The sequence below is a fragment of the Bombina bombina genome, chromosome 1, assembly GCF_027579735.1.
Source record: "Bombina bombina isolate aBomBom1 chromosome 1, aBomBom1.pri, whole genome shotgun sequence".
Lineage (NCBI taxonomy): Eukaryota > Metazoa > Chordata > Amphibia > Anura > Bombinatoridae > Bombina > Bombina bombina.
The window spans coordinates 907,787,654-907,803,730 of record NC_069499.1 but is presented as its reverse complement, the minus strand read 5'-3'; the positions used below and the strand labels follow the sequence as shown (position 1 = coordinate 907,803,730).

General features: G+C 34.3%; 1 protein-coding gene across 1 annotated transcript in view; it reads left to right on the top strand.

The window, feature by feature from the left end:
• Positions 1-16,077, top strand: part of CDH11 (cadherin 11) — a 190,276-nt gene that overhangs the window by 134,169 nt on the left and 40,030 nt on the right. Inside the window, exons 3-7 of the mRNA XM_053699571.1 lie at positions 2,229-2,523; positions 2,983-3,102; positions 4,474-4,641; positions 5,524-5,711; positions 8,391-8,644. Coding sequence (XP_053555546.1) covers positions 2,229-2,523; positions 2,983-3,102; positions 4,474-4,641; positions 5,524-5,711; positions 8,391-8,644 — 1,025 coding nt within the window. The remainder of the gene's footprint in view (positions 1-2,228; positions 2,524-2,982; positions 3,103-4,473; positions 4,642-5,523; positions 5,712-8,390; positions 8,645-16,077) is intronic.

The following is a 16,077-nucleotide window of genomic DNA, read 5'->3' as shown; positions in this document are numbered from 1 at the left end:
TAGTTATTGGCAAGCAGCAGTGCAAAAATAACGTGTTCTAATGCTAACAAATCTGTTTTTCTCTTCTATATTTTCTTATATATGTATAAAAGTTTTAATGTATAGATTGAATAACCTTGCTATGTAACTTAGTGTAAGCAGCTAAATATGTGTAATAAGCAGTATACATGAGCAATGTTAAAGCTTGAACTGCAGATGGCAGTGTTATGTAACTCTGTGATGAATAGGTTAATAATTAAGGCACAGGTGCTATTTAAGGAAGTGATACACAGTATTCCATAGCATGATTAAGAGTCTGTGGGACTCGAAACGTTGCTGTTTTTCTTCTATGTCACAATAATAAAGATAACCTGAACTTAAGGAACAGTGCTGACACTCTTTTCTTTTGGATATATATATAGTAAACCAGTCTTCAGACCAACCCACCAGATGCCAACTGCCTGGGTGCAAAAATATGTCTCAATATAGTAACAACCAATTGCACTCACAGGTCTTTCACAAACAAAAATAAGAATTTATTGGAACGTTTTTGAGGATATAATCCCCATCATCAGCATCTATACATTCACCCTTGCTGATGAAGGGGATTATATCCTTGAAAACGATCCAATAAATTCTTATTTTGGTTTGTGAAAGACATGTGAGTGCAATTGTTTGTTACTATATATATATATATATATATATATATATATATATATATATATATATATATATATATATATATATATATATATATATATATATATATATATATATATATATATATATATATATAATATCTTCCATAGTCACATTGATTGGAGTGGCCGTGTTTTTTATAACTTTCTATTATACTTTTCATTTCACCATTACACTGAGTTCATAAAGAATTCAATATAATTAAAGTTTTTTCAAATTTTTTTTATATTTCAATTTTATTTTATAGTAATGTATGTAAGATTTTGTTTTTTTATATAGTTACAATTTAAATGTATTTTCTTTGCTATTTTAGTCTCACGGTGTCAGCGAAAGGGCTGAACAAAGCGTTTCTTGGACATTTTTACAGGTTTTTAATTTTTTTTTCTGCAGTTCTGAGCAGAATGCAATAATGTTCTCTGGCTTTTCAGTTCAAGCAAAATTTGTTTTTCAGCCTTGCAATTAAAAAGCTGATGAGGTTGGCTTCAGAAGACATTTATAAGCATTTTAAAATCCAATTACTATCCTTAAAAATATAAGAAGCTTCATTGAATTTTTATAACATTTTTATTCAGTCAAACAAAATAGTTCAACATTATTTTTAAAGTTTTGCTTGGTGACAACCATGCATGAGCTATTTTTAAAGGATAAATGATCCAAGGTTAATTATTTCCTTTTGGTTACAACTCATAACTTTGAGTCTCATCCCCCTTATTTTTTTTTTTTAATAAATCTTGAAGTAACAGAGAGTTCAGCATGGGCTATTTTGCATTAAACAGTAGACTTTATTGATGTAGACCGAAGTCTGTTGTCTGTCTCAAATGTGCCATGACTTGATAATGTAAACAATGATGAGTTCTTACTAACAATGTTAAAGACATGAAACCAAACATTTTTCTTTTGTAAATCAGAGCATACCATTTTAAACAACTTTCCAATTTACTTCTTGTATCTATTTTGCTTCATTCTCTTGGTATCCTTTGCTGAAAAGTATAGGTAGGTTTAGGAGCTGGGAGCTGGACATATATGCCTCTTGTGATTGGCTCATTAATGTGTTCAACTAGCTCCCAGAAGTGCATTGCTGCTCCTTTAAGAAAAGATTCCAAGAGAATGAAGCAAAATCGATTACAGAAGTAAATTGGAAGGTTGTTTACAAATGTATGCTCTATCTAAATCAAGAAAAACAATTTTGGGTTTCATGTCCCTTTAAGTATACATTTTTATAACAGCATATTCTTATTAGCTTTTAAATGTGCCATGTACATTAGCTTTTTAAATGTAATAAAATGGAACCTCAAATGCTAATGACAGATAACCAATGTGGCATTTTCCATTTCATTCTATTTGCTATCTGTCAAAAGAACCATGTTTATTTTCTCCGTTGACGGGAAAAGAGCAACAAAAAAAAAATCAAGACAATTCAGTTTACATACACAATATAAATGCCTTAGATGTTACATTGACTCTTTTTCAATTGCTAACTATTAACATGATTTTATATAATGCGTAAAATGTTCTTTCTAATGTTTACACAAATATGTCTCTTGATGTAGCTTCATTCAGATGTGGATTCTGGAGATGAAACGATAAAGTACATACTCTCAGGGGAAGGAGCTGGGACCATTTTTGTTATTGATGACAAATCAGGGAACATTCATGCAACCAAGACCCTGGATAGGGAAGAAAGAGCTCAATACACACTCATGGCACAGGCAGTCGACAGAGAAACCAACAAACCTTTGGAACCACCTTCAGAGTTTATTGTAAAAGTTCAAGATATAAATGACAACCCACCTGAGTTCTTGCAAGATAACTACCCAGCAAATGTGCCAGAGATGTCCAATGTGGGTAAGTAGAATTCCAGGAAAGCATAATTATGACAAATAAGAATAAACAGGAACAAAATGAGAGCTCTAAACAATCCTACACTTTGTTGGATGATTTTTTAAGGTTACTTTTCATTAGATTAGTTATTTTTTTGTAAAGTTTATTAGCAATTAAGAAAGTGCTTTTTAAAGGGTGTTAATAATTGAGAAATTACATGTTCTAATTCGTTCGAACATGTTATTTGTAATACTATTGACCCTGCACTACTGCAACCCCAAAAAATCAGCAGCACTAGTTCCACATATGAGTCATGGGACTAGCCCTGCTAATTGGACCAATGTTGGTTTCCACTAGGGAGCAGTAGTACTTCTACTGTGTGTTTAACCCCCTTATGCCTAACTCCTGAAATGTGGGTGGTTGTTTTCTAAATTTTAAATATTTGTCAACACCTAAATTGTAAAATGTTTTTATTTTTTGTAGGGACGTCAGTTATCCAAGTTACCGCTTCTGATGCCGATGACCCTACGTACGGAAACAGTGCAAAACTGGTATACAGCATTCTTGAAGGACAGCCGTACTTCTCAGTGGAAGCTCAAACTGGTAAGTATATCATAGACATGTATCAAGAAGAGAGTCTGTGAGATTAGGTGGGCTTCACCTTTGATAAGTAATACGTTCTAGAAATATATGTTTATGTAAGAGCTAAATTAACGTAAATGGCTTATTTTGTTTCTGACATATGCAATACAGTTAAATATCTTTAAAACAATATTTGCAAACTGAGAAGAACTATATTATAATTATGTTGCAGTGTGTCATTGTTTAAATAAAATGATGTAAACGGTTTTAAATATATGACTTATTGACATTGCAAGTTCCCATATGGTATCATTATTACAGATTCTCTAGAAGCATAAAGGCTGGCATACTGTTATATGAAATGCACTGTTTGACCTTGCATCTTGCCGTCCTCTTTGAATTCTCTAAGAAAGGTACTTAAGCTCAACTGCAGCAGAAAAATTCCAGATGCTTTTCACTGAACCTAATATACTAACTGGAATTTTTGTTCCACATTAAAGATGAAGGCATATGGCACTGTAAATAGTTTCACATTTAACTGACTTCAATATGTTAATCTTGCATTTAATCTTCTATTCATTTTTTGATACAAAAATATTTTTGTAATAATTATACCATTTTTAAATGTCTATGTGGATTGGCAAAACTGGATAATCTCATATGACTATTCAAATTAAATTCAGGAAAAGTTGTGTTATTATCTAGAGCAGCCCAAATGAATGTGCAAACATTATCATTTATGATTATATAATTAAATATAACTTATGTTGTATAGAGGCCTCGGAGTACAAAAGAAAAATGTCTTCCAGTAAACGATGCTAGTCACAGATACATTTTTGTTACATACTATTCCAGTCTTTCTAAGGATTAGGAAACTATGGGACAGCCCATTGTCTATCAACATTGTTGGCAGTAACCAACAAAGCTTATTTTTTACTTCTCTGGAATATTGGACTATGTAGAGAGAGAGAGAGCATAAATAATTCCCTTATATCCATTTTAAGAAAGACTTGCTGGAGGTAAGAGTATGAGAAATGACTTATTTACCATTCAAGTCCTGGTTTTAGGGATACGTACAGTATTTATACATTTTTATAAATGTATAATATGTATTTTCCTTACCATAATTAACACTGTTATGTTTAAAATATTGCAAAGATTTACTTTCTAAACTAATCTCAGTGTGGATTAGACTACTTTATTCAACCACTTTTCATGCAAATAGACCTCCTTGATTTTGTAGAACTGATACGAAAGAGAAAATTAATCAGTATCAGCATCATCTTGATGATTAAGTCTGCTGTTGAAAGTTGAAAATCCATTCAATTTGACTTGATGCTACGTGAATAGAAAATCTGATTTACTGATTGTTATTCTGTGTGCTTCATCCAGGAATTATTAGGACAGCCCTTCCTAACATGGACAGAGAAGCTAAGGAGGAATATCATGTTGTTATACAAGCAAAAGACATGGGTGGTCACATGGGAGGACTCTCAGGAACAACCAAAGTGACAATAACTCTAACTGATGTCAATGACAACCCACCAAAGTTTCCTCAAAGTAAGCATGATTTAATATCACTAACTCATATGTTGTTAACTAAAAAATTGCTTAAGCCATTAATGACAGTGACATACAATGTATCTCGCCTGTTGTAAGGGACTTTCAGGGCTGTAACAACACAGATCTTGCCACTTTTGGCAAGACCAATGTTCTTACACCACAGAAAGCACAACAGACAGCCAACATACAGGGTACAGCAGCTGTCAGTAAGGGGTTAAATATGGAAGTTAAAATGAATTCATGAGTCAGAAATAGCACACAAAAAAAGGAACTTTCCAATTTACTTTTTATTATCAAATTTCCATGATTATTTTGGATTTGTTTTAAGTTTTTCTTAAGATTGCACACTGTATCTGAATCATTTCTCTTTAATATCCCTAACTCTTGTTTTTCTATGATATCGGTTTACCTTTTTTTTTCTCTTTCAAATCCAACAATCTTTTCTACACCTTTTGAACTGTTTTAAATGTATATATAAGGTGACAATATTGTGGCACCTATGACTAAAGGGAGGAGGAGGATAACCTCAATACTATGCTCATAAAATGTATATAGTGTTTAAAGGGCCATTTCAATGAAAAAATGTCATGCTCTAATTCATTAGAGCATGTAATTCTATCACTTGCAGACTATATGTTCCCCCCCAGCAAATGATCTGATCAGCAGAGGCAACTTAGTTGTCACTAGTGATAACAAATTAGAGTATGCCATTTTTTAACTATAATGGTCCTTTAATGTCTCTTTAAAGATTAGGAATGCTTCTGTTGCACAGACGGATCTCATATGAAGCACTTTTAATTGTTAGGATTTTCTTTGAAGACCTTTTTTATGGTTCAATATGACATCTGGTTGGTAATGATCCATTATTTATATACCCAGGTGCGTACCCCATGTCTGTGTCTGAGGCTGCAGTTCCAGGTGATGAGGTTGGAAGAATAAAAGCCAAAGACCTGGATATTGGAGAGAATGGTTTAATCAAGTATCGTATTCTTGAAGGGGATGGTGCAGAAATATTTGAAATTACAACGGATTATCACACGCAGGAAGGTGTTGTGAAACTTAAAAAGGTAAGCCAATAATTTATAGTTTAAAATTTATACTAGAAAATGCTTAATGATGAAATCTTTAGGTTATCAGAAATTATGTACTTCATCAGTGGTGACTTTTTTTGTTAGGTGGTATCTTTTACAATTACAATTTGTATATGCCATTATATAATAAAACTTAATAATAGGGTCACCTAGTCTGAGCCTTGTAAGACACAGTTAAAATATACTGACAAATTTGATATATAACATACACATTGCTATGGTTATGAATATTAACAATATTTTACAAGAAGAATGTTCTGTGCTTTCAGTAATGTCTGATTTTACAAAGCTATCTGATATTAGTTTTGCAGCTGATGAGACTAGGGAACCTCTCTGTTATTAAGGTTTTATTTTTGCTTATAGACATATAGGGAAAAATGTACTGCAAGTAGGGAACCTGACCGCCTGCAATTTTCCACTTGAGATACTGCATCGCATTGCAAAAATTTAACATTGCGCAAGAGGTTTCTTGTGCAATGCCGCCCCATGATCTGGCACAACCAATTGTTCAAGAGCAGGGTGTGTCAATTACCTGGAATGAGCAAGTACAGGGGTGATTGATATCTCCACATCTGGCTGCAGACCTGCTCATACAAACCTTCTTTACATAGCCATAAAAAAGAAGCTGCAAATGCCCTATAGGCTAGGACAGGGGTGCCTCTTATTCACGCCGACTTCTCCCACAAGCCCCTAGTGTGACGTCTCCCTCACAGGCAACCAATTAACATCAGCTACTTTCCTACCTGGTTTGGGAACAGCAAAATAGATTAATATATGGTTGCAGGTGGCACAAAAATTGCTAATTCCCAATGTTGAGGACATAAGCGATTTATACTAAAAATGGGAGTATTTATATAAATACATATAAAAAGTTAATACACTTAAAAATACAATCAGAACCTTGACTGACCTATAACTAATAAAGTGTACAAACAATAAATACAATTTAAAATATATACATTTGTTGATGTAAGTTATATAAATCTTAAAATTAAATTACATATGACACCGGTGTCAGCAACGTTAATAGAATAACCTTAAAATATCAATTGATAACACGTATATAACTACAGACACATTATCTGGTATATAACGCTAAAATGCATACCTATATGTACAAAAGAAGCCTAAGTAAAATACTGTTGTTAATAGACTAATAATAACACAAGGCTAAGATAGACTATAACCGTAAGTTTCTAAATACTATCCTATACGTCTAAAAATACCGTAATAAATAAGTACATCCAATGGTAACTACATTCAAGCAACTTTTGAATACTATGTTGCTAAGGCTCTAAAAAGTTCAGAAGCGCTGGAATTGTATCTTGAGTCTTAGAAAACTGAGCGTGCAACTTAGTTACAGATATCCATGTGTAATTGCAATGTGTGGTGCTCTTAAGCACAATCTTCAGCAGTAATGCCCAAAGAAGTACCTATATTTCCTGGTAATCGGTAGTTCCATGTCTTGGAGAGTACTCACAGTGCACTGTGGTTTCCCAGGACCCGATCACCTCAAAAGATATGTCAGTACTGACCTTAGGTATGTTGTTTGTCCATTTTTCCTGTATTTGATGTGTGCTGAAATAGCGGTCTTTTTTATCTCTGGATAGAGTGATCGTTTGTCAGCCTTAAGTCGGTCTCTGGCTAGTCTCCGATCCTTCCTTTGGGTGCTCTTACATTTAGCCCCTGTCGGTCACAGGCTAGCCTCCGATCCTTCCTTTGAGTGCTCTTATGTTCAGCCTCCGTTATTAGGATAAAGTGCTTTTATTTAGCCTCTGGTCCCACCGAGTAAAGGTGTTCTCAGCTCTCTTTGTGATCCTGTATGTTGTGTGATCAGGGTTCCATGATCTGGCACAACCAAAGGTTTAAGAGCAGGGGGTGTCAATCACCTGGAATGTGCAAGTATAGGGGTGATTGATATCTCCCCCTCTGGCTGCAGATCTGCTCATACAAACCTTCTTTACATAGCCATAAAAAAAGAAGAAGATGCAAATGCCCTATAGGCTAGAACAGGGGTGCCTCTTATTCACGCCGACTTCTCCCACAAGCCCCTAGTGTGACGTCTCCCTCACAGGCAACCAATTAACGTCAGCTACTTTCCCACCTGGTTTGGGAACAGCCAAAACTGATGACAGGGCATGATAACATTGCCTGTGAGGTGAAGCTCCGCTTATGCGAGTAAGCCGTCAGCAGGCACATTTAAAGAGCCGACCACGTTCTACCAGCAGCGCCTTCCCAATCGACTGGTAAATCACAATCGACCTATTGGGCACCCCTGGTCAAGAAGGTTGGTTCTCATCTCCAGTATATGATAAAACCTTAAAAAGACATAATTTCAAGCTATCTTTAGAACATTTTAGGTGAACATCACTGAGCACCCAATTAACTAAGCACCTTGTAATTACTATATATTCTTGTTTTCTTGCTATATAATAACATTTCAGCCAAGTCTAAACAATAAAACAAGTTTATATCTTGTTTGCTGAAATTATTTTTCACTGGACAAATTCCACCCAATACTTTATTTATTTGAATGAGCCATTCCATGTGTGCTTCCCGAGAAGACAAGAGACAAGCCACAATCAATTGCATATATGTGTAATGCATGTTGATAAAAATTGAGTTTAAAAAGAGATAAATTATCTGTTTCCGTAGGTGGTCGATTATGAAACAAAGAAGTTCTACAGTATGAAAGTTGAAGCATCAAATATCCATATTGATCCACGGTTCCTTAGCCGAGGGCCATTCAAAGACACAGCCACTGTAAAGATCTCAGTTGAAGATTTTGATGAAGCTCCTCGTTTTTTGGAGCCTGGTTATATTTTAGAAGTATATGAAAATTCTGCAGCTGATACTGTGGTTGGCAGAGTGCATGCTAAAGATCCTGATGCAGCAAACAGTCCTATTAGGTAAAGTTCAACTCATATAATTATACTTGAAGTACTGGTTTTTGATTTATCATTTAGATAGAAACACATTTATGGAAACTGCATATTGTATAGATGGAGTAAAAGAGAATGAGGGATAGTCTTAGAGATGTTAAGAGATCAATGGATTGATATAGAGGGGTGTCATAGAGATGTTAAGAGATTGATGGTGGGATAGATATATAGAGATGGTCATAAAGGTGTTGAGGTAGTGAATAGAGTGATAGAGATAGTGAGATGGTCACAAAGAGATTGTAATGGTAAGAAAGAGATAGAAACATGGTTATAGAGATATGGAGGGAATTGATTGACTGATAATGAAAAAGAGGTTGTCCTAGAGATGTGGTGACAATGAGGGCATGATAGAACAGAAGACAAAGTAGAAAGGAAATAAAGACAAGCAGATATGAAAATGCACAGATCCTATTTCCTAAATAACACGCCCTTAGCTGTCCAAAACACACATAGTCCACACATCCTCAGATTGCTCAAATCCCATTGCTCAAGCCACAAAGCCACGCCCTATGCTTCAATTACCAGTGACAAAAGCTTGGGAGGTTTGGAAATGTAAAAACTATGCAAAAAAACTTAATAGGAAAAACAGATGAAGTAACATTGATACAAATACCCACTTAGACAAGGAGAGAAATAATGTCAGTCTTTGTTTAAACAAACAACATCTGTAAAGTATTTCTGTAACTGCCAGTTTTTTTTTTTTATGAAAGCCTAGATACTTGTTTCACATGTGGTTTCTGCAAATTAACATGAAAAGATCAAGCCACCAGATGTTGCCACAAACTTCAAGGACAATTTTTTTTAAAGATTGTATTTTTATACACTGGTTCATCAAGTATCTGTGCTGGCAAACCACTGGCCTTTGAAGTAGAAAAAAAAACCAGGTGGGGTTTAGTGGTCATTTTTGGGTTATTGGTCTGAATGATTAAAATTTATTGTTCTGTAAAAGAGATCAAGTGATTTTTATGTGTATCGTAGGAGAGATTTTCTGAAAATATGCTAGATTTGATACATATATTTATATTTTAGTGCATTTTTTTATGGAAAGAAAAAAGAAAACATATGTAAACAAATTATTTTAAAATAGGTAAAGGGACATGAAACCCAATATTTTAAACACTTAACTTCTTTTATCTATTTTGCTTTACTTTATTGATATCCTTTGTTGAATGAGCCACAGTGCACTACTCGGAGCTAGCTAAACACATCAGGTGAGCCAATGACAAGACACACATATGTACAGCCACCAATGAGCATCTAGCTCCCAGTAGTGCATTACCTGGTTCCGATTACGGCTGAGGCCGAAACATGTCAACGGTTTTGATGCTACGCCCTCTTATGCACTTTGTAATTGCATTGTTCCAGATGATGATTTTATCTTTTTGATGCTCAATAAAGAATCTGTTTTATACTAGCAAGCAAAACCTCTATTGTTTGTACACACAGGGAAATACTTAATCTGAAAAAATAATAATAATTAGCACACTGAGAAAAAGTTAACCCCTCACACCTAAAATCATAAGGTCTTCATGACAAAGTCCTATTGTACCCCATTCTTAGGGGTAGCCCCAGGGTACATATACTTTATGCGGAAAGATTAGGGTGCAATTAAATTTTATGAAGAGAGAAGTACAGAATATTTTGCCATCCTCACTAAATAAAAAAAAAGAAACTTCTATCTATCTATTTATCCCTATTTTACTCATCTATACTAACCAGGATTTGAAACTTCGTCACTCCTTTATTGTAACATCTTGGGGTTTTCCCCCTTCGTCAGACACCTCAAAAGTGAAATCAAATGTGTTTATATATATATATATATATATATATATATATATATATATATATATATATATATATACTGTATATATATATATATATATTGAATATTTAACTAAAATTAGCTAATATAAAAAAATTCAATGTTTGTTGCACAAATTATCATTAAATCAATTCAATTATGAACTTAATTGGTGCTTTGGTCGGATTGCATAACCTTTAATAATAACAGAAAATGTTATAATTTTGTAAAGTATTGAAGCAAATGTCTAACTGATCTACAGAGACACACAAAAAAGCAGTTGCTACTCTAAATAAATAATATATGGATGCAGACAACAGGAAGACACGGTTTGTGAAGATCTTCTGTATCCAAAGTCATTGCATTTTGCACGGTACTTAAATCTTAAACCGCTTAGTAAATGTAAACACTTAGTCACAAGGTTGTTAAGCTGGTATCATTTAGTTAAGGCTTACAATGAAAATGAAAGGTACTTAATGTCCCATTGAGATTATATAGGGCTGGCAACATGAAGTACTTTGCATTACATCTTTCAAATTGATGCTCTTAACCTTAAGTCTGACATGCAAGCAGAGTGAGGGGGTTATAGATTTGAACACCAAACTCCTCTTTCGCTAATGGATCATTTGCTGGATCCATAGCTTGTTTGGCTGCTTATATATTGATATTCAAGAGCAGAGGTTGATGATCCAATTACATTTTACTGATGCTCAAACCAATAACCCGTGTGTGTTGTGTTTACAAAAAAAAAAATCATTAAAAACACATCAAATGCAATCTATTAACATCTTATTTCTTCTAACACTTCCAGCAGTTTTACTAAATTAATTTTTTTTACCTGCTTGAATTGAGGACTGCAGACGTCGTTGTTTTAGTATACATATACAGCAAGAACCACATGTAATACCTTTCGGTGTGTTTCTGTTACTCCCTCTCTCTAAAAATGAAGTTGCATGCACAAGATACACTGATTGTCACCACTTTAAGAATTGTTTTCTAAAGGAGCACTACCAGCGTAATTTATTTACAAAAACATTTTAAGCTATTTTGTGACACCATCGGGTTGGGCATCACCACTAGGTGTCACTGCAAACATGTTTTCAAAATGATGATAATCAATATGCATTCTTCAATACCTGAAGATAGAGTTATTGGTAGGCATTGGAAATCTATTAATTCCTTAATCTTATTGATCTGAAACAAAAATGAATATTGCTTATAGTATCAAATTGCTTAAATTGACTGTTTAGTCACCATGTTTGTAAAGGCATATCTTTATTTGCAGTTAATTGGAGAATTTACAGGCTACTTATTGGGTTTTCATTAAATTAACTTTATTAGCTGTCTCTCTACTGCACAGTTAATCCTTGAAAAGACTGTCTGCAAGTACTTAGCCAGATCACACATAAATATGCCATGGTATAAGCACAGATTGCTTTAAATCAGTGATTATTTGAGTGTATTTAAATTAAAGAGATGGTGCTTGCTTCGGACCTCAAATACATTTCTTCAAAATCAAGTCATAATTTGGTTGTGTTAAATTTACCAAGGTTTCTACAAACTTAATTATTGTATGTAATAATTGCCAGGTTTTTAAAACAAGGAAGGCTGTATTTCTCACAGGCAATTGTATGTTCTTTTTCAGCTTTTAATGAGGAGAGATTTTCTCACTAGCAGAGAGAGCATCTTGGCTTTCTGGCTAAATAGACTGCATGTGTAATTCTTCTGCTTTGTGCGCTTCCTTTACTCCTGATGCAAAACATTTCTGGCCTTGTTATGTTTAAGCAATATGTTGCTTGGCTTATAAGCGTTTTGCTGTGTTCCAATTGACAATACAGTAGCCATATGCATGATATGAAACGTCTTATTTTTAACAATGCATGATTGAAGCAATTTGTAAAAAAAAAAATCCTGTCAGTTGAGTAGTGTGTAGTTATAATAGGATTTAACAATCTGCTCAATATCATGAGTAATGAAAAAAATATAAAACCTTTTAAAATGTATTTTGATGACACATTTGATTATCTATTCTGCACCCAGAGTTAAAAAAATGTTTTGTTGAAATGGATATGATATGTTCATTTTAAAGGGAAATACAAATCTAAAATTTTAAGCTTGTTGCTTCCAAAAACAAAAGAACAAAAAATCAAAAACAAAAAACAAAATCACAATCCCATACATTAGATCTCTTTTGGCTCTGGATATCTGTATGGTGCTGAACAGTTTTTACATTACAAAGCTTCTATACAAGCCTATAATATAATATTTTTAATTACCTACATTTTGGGATAGATTTGCAAATCAATATTTGAGAAGCCTTATTTTTTCATGATTAACAAAGAGGATGCAATTTTAAACAACTTTCCAACTTACTTATATTATCATTCTCTTGCTATCCTTTGTTAAAAAGCATATCTAAAGGGGTTAATAATATATTTCCTAAAAATGTCCTCTTGCACTAGGGTAGATTTTAGGTAATTTTGAAGGGTACCCTATATCTGCTTTTCTTCCATCCAAAGGGCTTTTTTGAGTTTTGTTCACTTACTTACTGGCACATTTTTAGTCCCAGTTTCTTCTGGGGTCACAAAAACTATAGAACATTTCTTATTACTGCTTTTTCTCAGGATCTGCAAATATGAGTGCTAAGCAACAAATGTGACCCACGGGCCGCCAAATGGCCATCCTTGCTCTAAAATATTAGAGTGTTTTTCTTTTTGCACCATTTTGTCCCTTTAATATGCAGGGAGGGACCAGTCAATCACTTAATACATAGATATGGATTTTGTCTTAATATTTGGGATGATTAAAATGCAAATATATCTCTCCATTGTTTGTCATATGACACAGGCAATAGGTTTTGTGTGTTTTATCTTTTTAAGTCTATTTTAAATTATTATTTATTTTATTATTATTGCCATTATAACTCTCTAGTACAGTGCCACCGAATTCCATACTAGTATACCCAGTATTGCATATACGTTTAATACACTTGACTACACATATTCTATTCATCATTCTATCCCCTTTCCATACATGCTAAAATATGTTCAACCTATGAATCTTATAGTCTCTGACAGCTACATAAATCTGTCAGAAAGTGATTTATATGTAACAACTTGTGGCTTGAAATTATTGATCTCTAAATCAGATTTTCTGCGAAAAAAATAACTTACTTAATTAGATTATCTTGGGTAGCTGTTCATCATTTATAATTCTATACAATACAAGTCACAAATATTTATAAAAGCACATCATAATTGTTTTGAACACATTTTGAAGCAGTAAAGGAAAGAAAAACACAGCTGCAATATATTTTAAATAAGCAAAAATATAACTGATCCTTAAAGGAACAATATACTCTAGGAAGCAGTTGAATTTATTGTATTTAAAGCAGTGCAGGATCACACTTTCAAATGGGCTGATCTCTCTCTCTCCTTCCCTCTACTGGGTGGTTGAATTCTGCTGGGGCCTCTTGGTTTCATAGTTTTTCTATAGCCAATACAGTACGTGCAAAATCTGATATTTTAAATGGCAAAATAATGGTAAAGGAACTATTTGTAAACAATTTCAAACACTCTCCAGCAGTTAAAATTAACCATTGGAAACACAGTGAAAGGGGAGGAAAAAATTACCTTACTATGCCCTTTAAACAATAGTTATTGCAAAGTATGATTATGTGCTAATAATCTAGTTTAGTTAGTGTTTTTGTATTTTCAAATATACTAGTGGGCCGCTGTGTACACAAAGGGGTAAATGTAATCATAATTTCAAACTAAAGTAAATGTACTGAGGATATTATGACATAATTTAAAACATAAGTGTCCAACTTTTTTAAATTTAAGACCTCATAATTTTTATCTGAAGACTCAGAAATAATATTAGAAATGTTATTTAAATAAAAAAAATGTACACCACTATTTAAAAATAAATAAACAAAACTCCTAATGAAATATCATTAAAGGGACACTGAACCAAAAATGTTTATTTTGTGATTCAGATAGAGCATGCAATTTTAAGCAACTTTCTAATTTACTCATATTATCAATTTTTCTTCATTCTCTTGCTATCTTTATAAAAAAAAGAAGGCATCTAAGCTTTTTTTCTTGGTTCAGAACTCTGGACAGCAGTTTTTGATTGGTGGATGAATTTATCCACCAATCAGCAAGGACAACCTAGGTTGTTCACCAAAAATGGGCCGGCATCTAAACTTTCATTCTTGCATTTCAAATAAAGATTCCAAGAGAATGAAGAAAATTTGATAATAGGAGTAAATTAGAAAGTTGCTTAAAATGTCATGCTCTATCTGAATCACAAAATAAAATATTTGGGTACAGTGTCCCTTTAAGCAAGATAAATGCCACAAAGCAATGTATACATACAGGGAGTGCAGAATTATTAGGCAAATGAGTATTTTGACCACATCATCCTCTTTATGCATGTTGTCTTACTCCAAGCTGTATAGGCTCGAAAGCCTACTACCAATTAAGCATATTAGGTGATGTGCATCTCTGTAATGAGAAGGGGTGTGGTCTAATGACATCAACACCCTATATCAGGTGTGCATAATTATTAGGCAACTTCCTTTCCTTTGGCAAAATGGGTCAAAAGAAGGACTTGACAGGCTCAGAAAAGTCAAAAATAGTGAGATATCTTGCAGAGGGATGCAGCACTCTTAAAATTGCAAAGCTTCTGAAGTGTGATCATCAAACAATCAAGCGTTTCATTCAAAATAGTCAACAGGGTCGCAAGAAGCGTGTGGAAAAACCAAGGGCAAAATAACTGCCCATGAACTGAGAAAAGTCAAGCGTGCAGCTGCCAAGATGCCACTTGCCACCAGTTTGGCCATATTTCAGAGCTGCAACATCACTGGAATGCCCAAAAGCACAAGGTGTGCAATACTCAGAGACATGGCCAAGGTAAGAAAGGCTGAAAGACGACCACCACTGAACAAGACACACAAGCTGAAACGTCAAGACTGGGCCAAGAAATATCTCAAGACTGATTTTTCTAAGGTTTTATGGACTGATGAAATGAGAGTGAGTCTTGATGGGCCAGATGGATGGGCCCGTGGCTGGATTGGTAAAGGGCAGAGAGCTCCAGTTCGACTCAGACGCCAGCAAGGTGGAGGTGGAGTACTGGTTTGGGCTGGTATCATCAAAGATGAGCTTGTGGGGCCTTTTAGGGTTGAGGATGGAGTCAAGCTCAACTCCCAGTCCTACTGCCAGTTTCTGGAAGACACCTTCTTCAAGCAGTGGTACAGGAAGAAGTCTGCATCCTTCAAGAAAAACATGATTTTCATGCAGGACAATGCTCCATCACACGCGTCCAAGTACTCCACAGCGTGGCTGGCAAGAAAGGGTATAAAAGAAGAAAATCTAATGACATGGCCTCCTTGTTCACCTGATCTGAACCCCATTGAGAACCTGTGGTCCATCATCAAATGTGAGATTTACAAGGAGGGAAAACAGTACACCTCTCTGAACAGTGTCTGGGAGGCTGTGGTTGCTGCTGCACGCAATGTTGATGGTGAACAGATCAAAACACTGACAGAATCCATGAATGGCAGGCTTTTGAGTGTCCTTGCAAAGAAAGGTGGCTA